Source organism: Rhynchophorus ferrugineus, unplaced genomic scaffold, assembly GCF_030347505.1.
Source record: "Rhynchophorus ferrugineus isolate W39M unplaced genomic scaffold, kcgeb_rfMv2 rfM10, whole genome shotgun sequence".
NCBI classification, from domain to species: Eukaryota; Metazoa; Arthropoda; class Insecta; order Coleoptera; family Curculionidae; genus Rhynchophorus; species Rhynchophorus ferrugineus.
In genome coordinates this window covers 28771515-28784154 of record NW_027472589.1, presented here as the reverse complement: position 1 = coordinate 28784154, position 12640 = coordinate 28771515, and the positions used below count along the sequence as shown (strand labels likewise).

The 12640-nt window shown below is 34.4% G+C and overlaps 2 protein-coding genes across 3 annotated transcripts; one reads left to right on the top strand and one right to left on the bottom strand.

Moving 5' to 3' along the window:
• The first annotated feature begins 2048 nt into the window (after positions 1-2048).
• LOC143203867 (histone-lysine N-methyltransferase SETMAR-like) lies at positions 2049-5341 on the top strand. The gene is made up of 3 exons (XM_076416179.1): positions 2049-2112; positions 4250-4651; positions 4822-5341. Exons 1-3 carry the CDS (start codon positions 2049-2051, stop codon positions 5211-5213), a joined length of 858 nt encoding a protein of 285 aa, XP_076272294.1. The 3' UTR covers positions 5214-5341.
• A 3191-nt stretch (positions 5342-8532) lies between these two features.
• On the bottom strand, positions 8533-11801 carry LOC143203987 (uncharacterized). Of its 2 annotated transcripts, XR_013007478.1 has the most exons (3): positions 11649-11801; positions 10405-11590; positions 8533-10340 (listed from the first exon to the last, which is right to left on the bottom strand). XR_013007478.1 is itself a non-coding variant. In XM_076416382.1 (2 exons), exons 1-2 carry the CDS (start codon positions 11699-11701, stop codon positions 10864-10866), a joined length of 780 nt encoding a protein of 259 aa, XP_076272497.1. In that variant the 5' UTR covers positions 11702-11801; the 3' UTR covers positions 8533-10863. The 2 variants fall into 2 exon arrangements, 1 of the variants encoding a protein (XP_076272497.1); XM_076416382.1 differs by having other exon boundaries at positions 8533-11590.
• Between the last annotated feature and the right edge of the window lie 839 nt (positions 11802-12640).

The window sequence follows — 12640 nt, the reverse complement described above, 5'->3', positions numbered from 1 at the left end:
TCGGTGAATCCAAAATTATATTGTTTTCTTTTATTTTGAGAGTCTTAGTTATAGTGACTATACCAGTATTCAGTGCAGCTGCAATAAATAAAAAATAAAAACCCCAGTAGTTTAATATTTAATAGTATCAATACTTACCTCTCTAACGCATTTTACTGGTTAGAACGGGCTCTCATTACCCCGTTAAATGTTGACGAATTTTGCAGACATTTGACAACCGAACGACTTTTGCGGGTTGATTCGGTGACATGTTTGTACTGGTGTCCCTTTTTAACTAAAATAAAATAAGAAGGAAAATGTTCTCAGATCTTAAAATGAACAAACTACAATAGGCAATACATTATATAGTCTATTCAAAGTTTGTTTATACATACGTCATCAAGATGTTTAATGAATTGCATGCCACAATTTGTAAATTCGTTTTAGAATCAGACAATATTTTCCTTCTCATTTTATTCTAGTTAAAAAGAGACACAATGCTGTATGATTAGTTCGAACACGTAAACAAATGAGCCTGTCAAAGTCGTCCGTTTGTCAGATGTATACAAAATTCTTGGTGAGTGGTAAGAGGTTATAACTCTATCAGAGATTAGACTAGATTAGACTTTTATTGTACGTCAAAGCCAAACTGAACTAAAACTCAGAGTTGATGCGGTAACATTGCTACCTTTTGATGTCATAAATTTAAATGACGTGTCTACAAAATAACTTCGAACAGACTATAGTTCTTGATGACTTTCACTCTTCACCGCTACTTTGGATAGACTATATTGGCGTTGCCAATTTGTGGCGAATTTCCCAATATGCAGGGAACGTCACTCTGATTGCGGATTTATTTTTTGATTAAATGGATTTAGATTTTGACATATGATCTTAAATATAATATCGATAGTCCAAGTCGGCGTAGTTCTACAAAAACTCCAAATATCTACTTAAACGTGGATTAAAAGCTGCAAAAAATTTTGACAAATTTAAAACAATAGGAAAACATACCTCATCCTGCTATTGTGGATTTTTGTAGAGTATGTTAAGAATTTTATCTTACATTGATGTCAGACTTTACCAAGAGATTTCAGCGATCCTTTCTTTTATTTTGTTTAGAGATTATATGCTCAACAGCTTCAATTTAAATAATTTATGCCAGCGTTGAAGCGATTTTCACTGCTTCACAAATCTGTGAGAGCACAAAAATTAGATAATGAGTAGCTAGCTGATGCTATACTAGATTATAATCAACATAGGCTTGAAATTCATATAGATAACATTGATGAAGAACGCGACTGAGGTAAATTATTTCTATATATTTATTGCTACAATTTTTCCAATTTTTCAAGGACTTTCACCTTCTGTTTCTACTTACATGATCACGTATTTAAACAAATATTATTATGAATAAAACAGTGATAAGCATATACACTTACTTTATTACGTTATACCAAAAGACAGATCATAATAAACATACATATCATGGTAAATATTTACTATCTACATAGCTTACTAAATCTGCTGCAAGTTAAATTATAATATTGAAAAACAAGATTATGAAGAACATTTTTTTATTAGCGTATATATATCAGGCCTACATAAATGATTCTACACTTTTATATTTAGAATATAAAGGATATATGCTTACTTACACATATAATATAATCTAATTTTATTCTTTCAGCATAAAATATTATTTTTGATCGCATCTCAGGTTTATTCTGGATTCTCTCTCTTAAGAAAAGTATAGAAATAAAGAAAAGATAAACTAAAATACATAAGACAGACTACATTAAACATAATCAATAATAATTTGATGGAGTCTCCTACTGTCTCAATATTCAATCATACACTGTTCTTCATAATGAAGAAAACATACCAAAAAGTAATACTTTAAAGAACAGCAACAAAAAATTTAAATGTATGACATATGTCAAAATTACTGCTGTGTTCTTATTACGGTAAAATCGAGGAGTTAAAGAGACAGCTTACGGATCTATTAACAATATAATGAAACAATGATGATAATCAAACAAATTGTAGCAAAAACTAAAACAGGAGACATGAGCAATATACAAACGAGCTGGCAAAAGTACGTGAGGTTCAAGACACATGTGACATTGGAAGGTTAATTAATCCACGATTGTAATACTTTAAGTATATTTTTAATTTAACACTTGTAACTGAACGTTGCTCAGGTACGTTTTACAATAGTTAAAGAAATCAATACTAAAAAACACTCCTAGTTTTGACCTAATTACTGAAAGAATCTTAAAAGAGCTTTCAGAAAAGTGCATCATATACAATAACATTCATATTTAATACCATGCTAAGACTTAATTACTTTACTAGCATTTGGAAACTGGCTCAAATCATTATGATTTTTAAATCAGGGAAAAAATCAAGACAAGGTGTGACACACTGGACTGCATGGTAAATTGAAAAAGCTTTTGCCCCATAAGCACTTTCAACTGCTGAAATCATAACTCACAGACAGATATTTTATTGTCAGACAGGGTGACGAATGTTCTGACCTACACCCAATATATTCGGATATTCTGTAGGGCACTATTCTTGGCCCATTGTTATATCTATTATATACAGCTGACCTACCGACCTCAACAAACACTACTGTTACAACATATGTTGACGATACAGCGGTTTTATAATCACACGAGGGTTCAACACGGGGGTTGTTCAACATGTGATATTCACCCTTTGTAGAAGAACTTCTCTACATCTCAGTAAAATTGAATAATCATGAACTTCCGCAGGCAGAAAACGTTACACATCTGGGAATACATCTTGATCGACGTTTTACCTGGAAAAACATATTGTAACAAAAGGCAAACAGCTTAAAGAGCTTAAACTAAACCTAATGTATTAGCTGACAGAACGTAAATTAGATTATTAAAGCGTAATTCTATCATTAGATAACAAGGTTTTACTGTATAAGTCAATACTTAGGCCCATTTGGACTTATGGTACTGAACTGTGGGGTACAAACTAGTAAACCTAACATAGCTATCCTCCAAAAGTTCCAGAATAAAGTGTTGGGAGTCGTCGTCGATGTCCCCCATATTGGAGACCAACAAACTGATTCAGTAGGATATCCCTTATAACCCATAACGAGTGTGATTTGAAGTGTTAGTGCACAGTTAAATGTGCGCGATGACAGTGTAGTGCGTAGGCTCAAACGCAAACTACCATACGAATTGCTGATTAATAAACACAGAGAGTGAGATTTAATAATCTCTAGAATAAGCTAGAATAGTCTTTAAAATAAGTTAGGATAAACTTTAAAGGAAGTTAGAACAGTATCTAGAATAAGACTTAAATTATAATTTGTACAGCAGATCACTTACTGAAACGATTTTCTAGATGTCACGATAGTTATATTATCTAACGGAAATCACATAATAATACTTATTGCTCACGGGCAGATTCTAGGAGATTAATAAAAAAAGGTACCTTTTAATTATGTTTCTAGATCACCCAACCACCTCGACATAAGGATCTCGCACGCTTATTTGCTTTATTTATTTTGCCATTTATCGAGTAACTAGTTGTTATATCATTTATTTTGATCTCCGTTATTATTTATTTAAGATATTGAATTATTTTATTAGGTATAATTATTATTTTCCGCCTGGATTTAAAATAAACCCTACACAGACTGCCATGGCACAGAAAGGACAAGGAAAACAACCGTTAATCTGAAAAATAACGAGTGAGTAACACATAACAATACCGAAATTATTTTATCGTCAACGTAAAATTAGAGCATACTCATGCATCACAGCTGTGAAGAAGTTATTGGCCGGTCGAAAGAATGCTGAGCATTAAAATTGGCAGTATTTATACAGGATATCGTATAATTTGCATACTCAGCGAAAAGGATGTCAATGGAACCGTGATCGGAATATTAAATAAATATGCAAATGCGTATTGCACACACACACAAATATTTTTCGTCAATGTACAGGCAGGGATACAACTAACGCTTCTCGTAATAATGCAATTTTGATTAAATATTACAACACTATTGTCATGTGAGTCCATCTGACAGTTTCATCGTTCCAAGTTTGACATTTTTTACGACATACGTACTCAGAATATTTTGTCGCACGAACGTTATTTGTTTGTTTTATATTTAGTCGAAAGTTTCGTCTCGGCAAAAAAATGGAACTGAATCGTGAACATTTTCGTGCGATGATTTTTTACAATTTTCGAAGTGGATTATATCAAAAAGAGTACTGATAAGTGATCAATCAACTTAATTTGACTTTTGGCGATGAAGCTCCATCAAAAACTACCGTGTATCGGTGGTTAAGTGAATTCAATTGGGCTCGTAGTTCGTTGTCCGACAAGTTTCGTGAAGATCGTCCACAATCGACTGTTGTGCCAGAAAACATGGATGCTGTGTACAAAATGATTAAGCTAGATCGCCATGTCTTCTATTGTGAGATTGAGGCATCCCTAAGCATTAGTTTCACCAACATATATGCGATTCTACACGAACACTTAACTGTGCGAAAGTTATGTTCGCGTTGGATCCCACAGAATGTGACAATTGCTCAAAAAAAGGCTCATGTCGATTGGTGCAAAGAAATACTTAAGAAATTCAATCGCGGTGATTGGAAAGACGTTTATAAAATGGTGACAGGTGGCGAATCATGGATATATTCGTATGAGCCCGAAAGTAAGCAGCAGTCGACTGTATGGGTATTCCAAGATGAACCAAATCCAATAAAAATTGTTCGCGCACGAAGCACTTCAAAGAAAATGTGGCTTGTTTCTTCGGGAAAACTGGTCATATTGCAACAGTGCTTTTAGAGAACCGTAGAACAGTAAATTCTGATTGGTACACAACCATTTGTTTGCTAGAAGTGTTCGATGAAATAAGGAAAACAAACAAGAGACGCCGGATTGTTCATCATTACAATGCGATCTCTCAAACAAAATACTATTTAAGTACTCAAAACATCGAATTGATGGGTCATCCGCCATACAGCCCTGATTTAGCACCCAATGACTTCTTTTTGTTCTCATGCGTGAAAAATAAACTGCGTGGCCAACGATTTTCATCGCCCAAAGAAGCTATTGAAGCGTTCAAAAATCATGTTTTGAAGATACCTCATTCGAAATGGAATAAATGCTTTGAAAATTGGTTTAAGCGTATGCAAAAGTGTATCGATTATCGTGGCGAGTACTTTGAAAAGCAATAAAAATATATTCGCAGCTTAACTATTTGTTTTTTTTCCTATTCCCGAAATATAAATAGTCATCCTAGTAATAATTTCGCAAAAAACAGTCTATTTTCAACAGCAGAGCTAAACATTGAACGCCGTTTTTAACAGACTCCGAAAAAGGAGGAGGTTCTATGTTCGGCTGTATTCATTTTTTTAATGTATGTTCGTTGATATCTCCATCAATTATAGACCGATTTTCAAAATAATTTCTTTGTGAACTTTCGAGGTGGTCCCATTGGACTCAAGTCAGGATATGACAGGGGAAGGGGGGAAATCGAAAGAAACTCTTATTCGGTTTGCTTTCTAAACACAATATATAGACCTCGTAGAAACGGTGTGTGCAAATTCTTCTATGGTGTAATTGTTAATGAGTTTAGGTCCCTAACTGAGGCCGCAAGTTCGATTCCCAACGTAGGCAATAACATTTTTTTGCTTTTCTAGTTCAGTTCAGTAGATTCCGGGGCCTGAATTATTGCTCAGTATTGTCAATCATTGTTTCTTTATCCCCATTTTTCGTAATTCGTTCGATTTTTTCAGTAAGCACTAAAAAGAGGAAAATAAAATATTTTTAACAAAAAAATTGAACCGACTTCAAAATATTAATAAGGAACACTCACTAAAAATTTAAAAAATAATCAAACTTAGGTTTTTAACACTTAATAATCGTTGTAATAACTAAATAAAAATAAACAAGAACCTTATTTAACCTATCTACTACACGTATTTTTTATTCTACTATATATACACAATTTAGCTTAATACCTGCCTAAACCTATTTTTCTATTTACAATACAAATATAATAATATAATTTTGTTACATATAAAAAGAAATTAAATTAACAGCAAACAAATCTAAATTAATATAATTGTTTGGGTTCGATTGGGTTCTTAAAATCAAATTACGACCAAAACAAATCTGATTTGTTGCTGTTGATTTTCGGTGAGTTCCTTATTTATTTTTTGAAGTCGGTTCAATTTTTTTGTTAAACATATTTTATAATAGTTAATGTTTAATAGCCTTATGATTAAATCAAATTAATAAAATAATAATCAATGAAATCAATTTTTACCAGTAATAAACACAATGAACTCGACGAAAACTTTAAAATGAATTAAAAGGATTTTATAGCCCTGCACTAAAACAAGAGGTTCTTTGGATCCGAAGCTAATTTCTTTTTATAAATCAGTCAAAAAAGCTGGAGACAGTTCAAAAAAGAAACTTGAAGAAAATGTTAGATCCAGTTTTTTAAAACCTAAAAGGAATTTAGTTCTGAGAACACTTTCGTTTATTGCAGTTGACAAAAATTGTACTGAAAATAAGATCTTGGAAAAAGGACATACCTTAATGGCCATCCTTTGAGTTATTTTTGGGTCAGTGTGTTTTTTATTTATATTTTAGATTCTTCTTCTTACTAACTAAGGTTTATCTGGGCTAGACTTTTTAACATAGTTTAATGTGGGCTCCGAACCACGGTCCTGGGTCGACTGGCGACTTATCAACTTTCAAATTCTTGCCTGTGGACATATACATACAATTACAAACTATCGCTAGGATCATTTACTATGGCAGCAATGGACGATTTGGACCTGCTAAAAGGCTTAGCCTTCCTGAGTCGTCTTATCTGAAATAAATTACTAAGAAGACCATCTACCTCAACATTAACATAATGACATACTCTTGGTTAATGATTCAGGAAAAAATTTAATGTTTAAGTTTGTGGTGTCCATCTTTAAATCTCTATGAAGAGCGCTATTTCTGAAGCACCACGGGGCATTGCAGCACTCAATACTTTATTCTGAAACTGCTAAATTATGTCTAAACTGTTCTTCTTGTCCCAACCCCATATATGTATGTTACATGTCGATGTTGCCTTAATTCTTGAGTTTTTCAGTTTAGCTTTATGTCCGTCCAATGTCATTACCATATATTTAACTACTTTTACATATGGTACTTGAATATTATTTATTCTAACAAAGATAAGCTGATTGCTTTAATTTTGCCAGTTTGATTTTCCATTGCTTGGCCCTGTTGATTTTTTTACTGGCTCTTCCAAAATTGTTGCTGGTTCTTCACGATATGTACTATAGCAATTACTGCAGAATTGTCGCCAATAGTCGATGTTGAATTATCGCACATCTGATGACCCCTACTCTGCGAAGTTTCTGCTTTTATTTGTGTAAAAAAACTATCTGAAAGGTTCACTTTCACATATAATAACTTACACACATCTAATATGCAAAAAATCCCGCTACCATTTAGATTGCGCATCATCTTGGTAATGTGACATTTAGCTCAGTTACGCTTTAACCATTGTGTTGTGTCATTGCCACTCAGTGGAAATTGCGTCAAAAATATCCGCACAGTGCCTCACAAAACCACAATTTATCGTATATATGCGAATTTTTGACAGTACAATACGACAGCAGACAGGCCTCCTTCTGGAAGACAACGGACATCTCGTAACGCTGAAAATGTGGCTCTGGTGCGCGATAGTGTTGCAATGTCTCCAGAAACATCAATTCGGAGATATGGTTCCCAGTTAAACATTTCTGCATGCAGTTTAAGGCGAATTTTGAAAACTGATTTGAAAATGTTCCCGTACGAAATTCAATAAGTCCAAAAATTGCTATCGAGAGATCCTGATCAACGAGTTGAGCGCAGTAATGCCATCCTAAAGCTGTCTGGTGAAATTTAATATTTGTCGTCTATATTGGGAAATAAACAGAATAGTCATTGTTGGGAACACAGAATCCTCAATTAATTCATGAAACATCATTGCATCCACTAAAAACAACTGTATGGTGTGGTATTCATGCTGGAAACATCATCGGTCCCTTTTTTTTAAACGACCGAGGTGTTGCAGTTACTGTTACTGCTGAACGGTAACAAGACATGATTCGAAATTTACTTGGGCTGGAAATGGAAGACCAAGGATTCGAGGACATGTGGTTTCAGCAAGATGGGACCACTGCACACACAATTCGTTCAACAATTTAATTATTGAATGACGTTTTTCTTCAGACCTACTCTTATGGGGTTTTTTAAAATCAAAAGTTTGTGTGAATAAGCCCCAAATGATTGAACATCTTAAAGGCAATATTCGTCACATTCATTCAAATTGAATAAATCCAGCCTCAGATATTTAGATCTTCAGAAGTCCAAATAAACTTTTTATGAAAACCCCAAACTTACTTATCGTTTCTTTGAGCAAAGTTATAGGCAATCAAAATGGTAGCCACGTCGTACAAGTAAAGGTATATCAATTACCTTGGTGATAAATAAAAGATATGTTAATACAAAAAAATCCAAAAGCGTTTATTTACAAACATAGCAAACAAAAATTGCTTCAACAATTTCATCGGATGCAACGTAGGCCCTGTAAAAAACTGAACATTTTACAGGCCCCATCTAAAGGCGCAGTACAAAAAATATATATAATAATAACATTACTAAAACTAGTTTATCTTACAGACCTATCGTGACAATACTATTCAAATAAAAATGGGAAAAGTCTTGCGATATCAGCGGAAACTTCGCGGAAATGTCTACCGGCGCGGGCTTCAGGTACGTCGAGGCGTTAACTTTGAAATATAAATGATGGTCTAAGCAGTATCGGGCGTTTGAAATTGCGAGAACTTTGACAGGAAATCGACAAATTTACATACTCGGCGAAAAGGATGTCGTTCGTGACCGAAATAATAAGCCATACAATGTTTGTCAAAAGTTTGGGACCTTTACATATTTTTCCTGGCTAAATTAACATACACTCTTCCTACCACCAGTGCTTCGTGGCGTAAATTTGATTAGTCTAAGAAATCTCTTTATATTCATGTTTAAATCACTAAATTATTGATAGGTTTCCTTGTTTTTTTTATTAACGCCTCTTCTTTCTAATGTTAAAAAATGTCGTACTATTTTTTACTTTTCCTTTCTACATCTGTACTTTCAATATGTGACATAACTAGAAGTAACTTCTTTATTTTCTGTTATAAAACACTTAAATTTATCATAACTATATCTTCTGTTTTATTAAACATATAATTTAAAATAATTTATTAAATAAATAAAAGAATTAGAAAATTAATAAAAAAAAATTTAAAAATTGTATTACTTTCTAATTTCTATGTTACTTTTGTTTCGTACGTCTGTAATTTCGATGGGCTTTATTTTCAGTTGTAAAACACTTAAAAGTATCAATAGTTTATCACGTTTTTTATTAGCCATAAAAATTAATCGTGTATTAAAATAAAAATTGATAAAAAATTGATTGGTAATTCTATTAGTTTTTATTTTCATTACTTTATATTACATTTGTATGCCTGATTAGTCAAAGAAATTTTTAAAGAGTTCTGGAAACCAATTACAGTTTCCAGTAAAAATTTTTAGAAAGTTCTAGTCAACTAGTGATGATCTTTTAATGTACTTTTTAATCACCATCATTTTAATGGTAATTCTACCTATTTTTGTTAACATTTAGTGTTTAAAAAGATAAATCTAAAATATGTAAACTGATGAACTTATATTTTATTAATTATATAAATCTTCGTATCAATTTTTATATTCACATTCACTTTATATATACGATAAGTATGATTTTGATAGGTTGAAAGAAACTAAAATTAATTTTTATATTCAGTTTTCAGTTAATACAGTGCTGGCCATAAAAATTTTAACTGTAAGACATTGAAAAATCTGTATTTGTGATATAAGATGTCTTTTTAATTGGCCCAAGAAAAGTTTAGAAAGTTCTGGTAAAAAAATTTGAAAAAGCTTCTTTAATTTATGTGTAAATGATTATACTTCGTAACTCTTCTTCTTTTCTTTAACTTTTAAGAGTTATATCGTTAAGTACAAATAATTTCTTAGATATTCAAGAAAAGAAAACTTTCTAGAACATTTAGTCTGCATTGTAATACAAGCAAATATATAGTTCTTATTAATTTATATTTTTCCTGATTTGGAAAAGGTAAATTTTTAAGAATATAAGGATTATTTGTTTTAAATATGATAAAAAATTATTTATAGTTTGTTAAAACGGAAAAACACACTAATAGCTCATTAGTCACTAGTCAACTGTTAATTGTTATGTTATTTTAAAGGAACTGTTTCGTTTTCAACCAATCAAAATCATTAGATAAATCGATAAGAGCTGATTTAAGTTATTACTTTTGAATAAATAAATAATAATAATTGTTACCTAAAAATATATTTCCATGACTAATCTTTGTTAATTTGTCCGCAACAATTTTGGACATTGTTCTCAAAAATGTTAAATATTTAACTTAGAAAGAATTAAAGCTGCCTGTTATCAGACTCACATTCTAACCTAATCTGCGGTAATAAAAGAACCGCTTTTTTCTAGTTTCACGTCGAATTTACGGATAATTCTTGAATAAATACCTTCTAAACTGTTAAAAATTTGATTACTGCCATCATATATGTGAATACGTACCAGAAAGCCTGCAAAATGGCCCCAAACTTTCGAACAATACACACCAACCTTAAAAATATAATACTTCTGCGGTATTTCTCGGTTTCTAATTTCACTAGATTCATTCGCTGTGACGGTGCAACAACACGCAGCGTCATACTTCACATAAATATAAACAACACAAGCTACCCGTTTCAAGTTTCGTAGTCTTCCTCGGAACTATATCGCTCCACGTGGATCAGCCTGGCCAGCTGCGTCGTCCTGACCTTGGTCAAAGACGGGATGAACTTCTGCGACAGGGGAGTGCCCGTTAAGTCCACCAGCCGGGGCAGTTTTCGGAACATCGACTCGCTGACGGTATGGATGCCCGTACGCGCCAGACTTATGTACTGGAGATTGTTCAGGTACGAGAAACAGTTCCTCGACATGTAGTCGATGTCGTTGTCGTCCAGTAGCAGCTGTCTTAGGTTGGGAGTTCGGGCGAAGGTGATGTCGAACAGGTTGGAGATGCGATTCTTGCCCAAGATTAGTACCTCCAGCGAGGGGGAACGTAGGAGGGGTTTCTCGGGGTCGGTGGTGATCATGTTGGAGGACGCGTCCAGTCTCTGAAGCTTGGGGTTGTGCCGGAACAGGTTGATGTGTAACACGGTGATGTTGTTGTTGGATAGGTCCACGCTGGTCAACTGGAGCAGCTCTCGGAAACCGTCGGTATCCACGGAGGAGAGTCGATTATGACCCAGCTCGATGGTGGTCAGGTTCCGGTACATCTTCAAGTAGAAATCGTACGCCTTGACCTGGGAGATCTTGTTGTAGGCCACGTTCAGGGAGACCACGTGGTAGTCGCCCAGCGGCACGTCGGCGAGGTCCCGTCCCATCCGGTTCATGTGCCGGGGCAGCGAGGGTTCGTTCTCCTCCAGCGACCTGCAACCATCGCGACATATCAAACACGACACCAATACGCGACCACCATGGTACTCACCTTTGAGCGTGAACGACGGCGATGATCAGCATCAAGAACACTCCTATCTCCATATTTTAAAACGTTGTCGGACGCATTTGATATGAATTACCAGCAACTGCGTAAAAACTTAAACTGTATCGCTAGGAAACTAATCATATTTTGTTTATTCTTTGAGTTATCTTTTATATAACATTGTTTCACAAGCTACGAAATGATGCTGTGCAGTATACCGGGTCTAGACGTGTCAACCAAACACGAAGAATCGCCGAAATTCCCTTCGATACCGCCACGAAAAAATTACGGGTACCCAGTTCCTTTGCCAATATGGTTCTCGACTGTCCACAGACGTCTGGCAACGCCCTATATCAGTCGAAACACCTTGCCTCTTCACTAAACCAGAGCCCCTGTATCCTGAACATGCCGCCGTTATATTTAGCACTGTTATCGACTTGACCTTAGCTGTATTTAAACGAGTTTTAGTTAACGATTACCGCCTAATTTACAATCTTCTCGTCGTTTTTGACGGATAGAGGCGTTTTTTTTTCTGTTCGGTTCCTGATTTCCACATCGGGCCCGGCCGAGATTAAGATTGTCCGATCGTATCGCGGTGATTTATAACGGGGGTTTTGGGAGCGAACGACGTGCCGATGGCGGAGGGGGTTGGGTCCCGATGACGTAGCTCGGTTCTGCTCGTTGGTAAATGCGCTTTTAATTGTCGTATTAGGTACGGCGACGGATGTTTGTCGTTATCGATGTGGGTGATGAGTCTGTATACCATGGGTTCTTGGTATTTTGTCGCTTCTTGTTATCGACGGTCGATTTACTCGGAATTAGATAATTACAAGTAAAACGCTCAAATATGTTACTGCAACTATACGAGGGTCACTATTTATATTCAGGGAATAGGAAAAAACAACAAATAGTTAAGCTGCGAATATATTTTTATTGTTTTTCAAAGTACTCGCCACGATGATCGATATATTTTTGCATACACATTCACCAATTTTCAA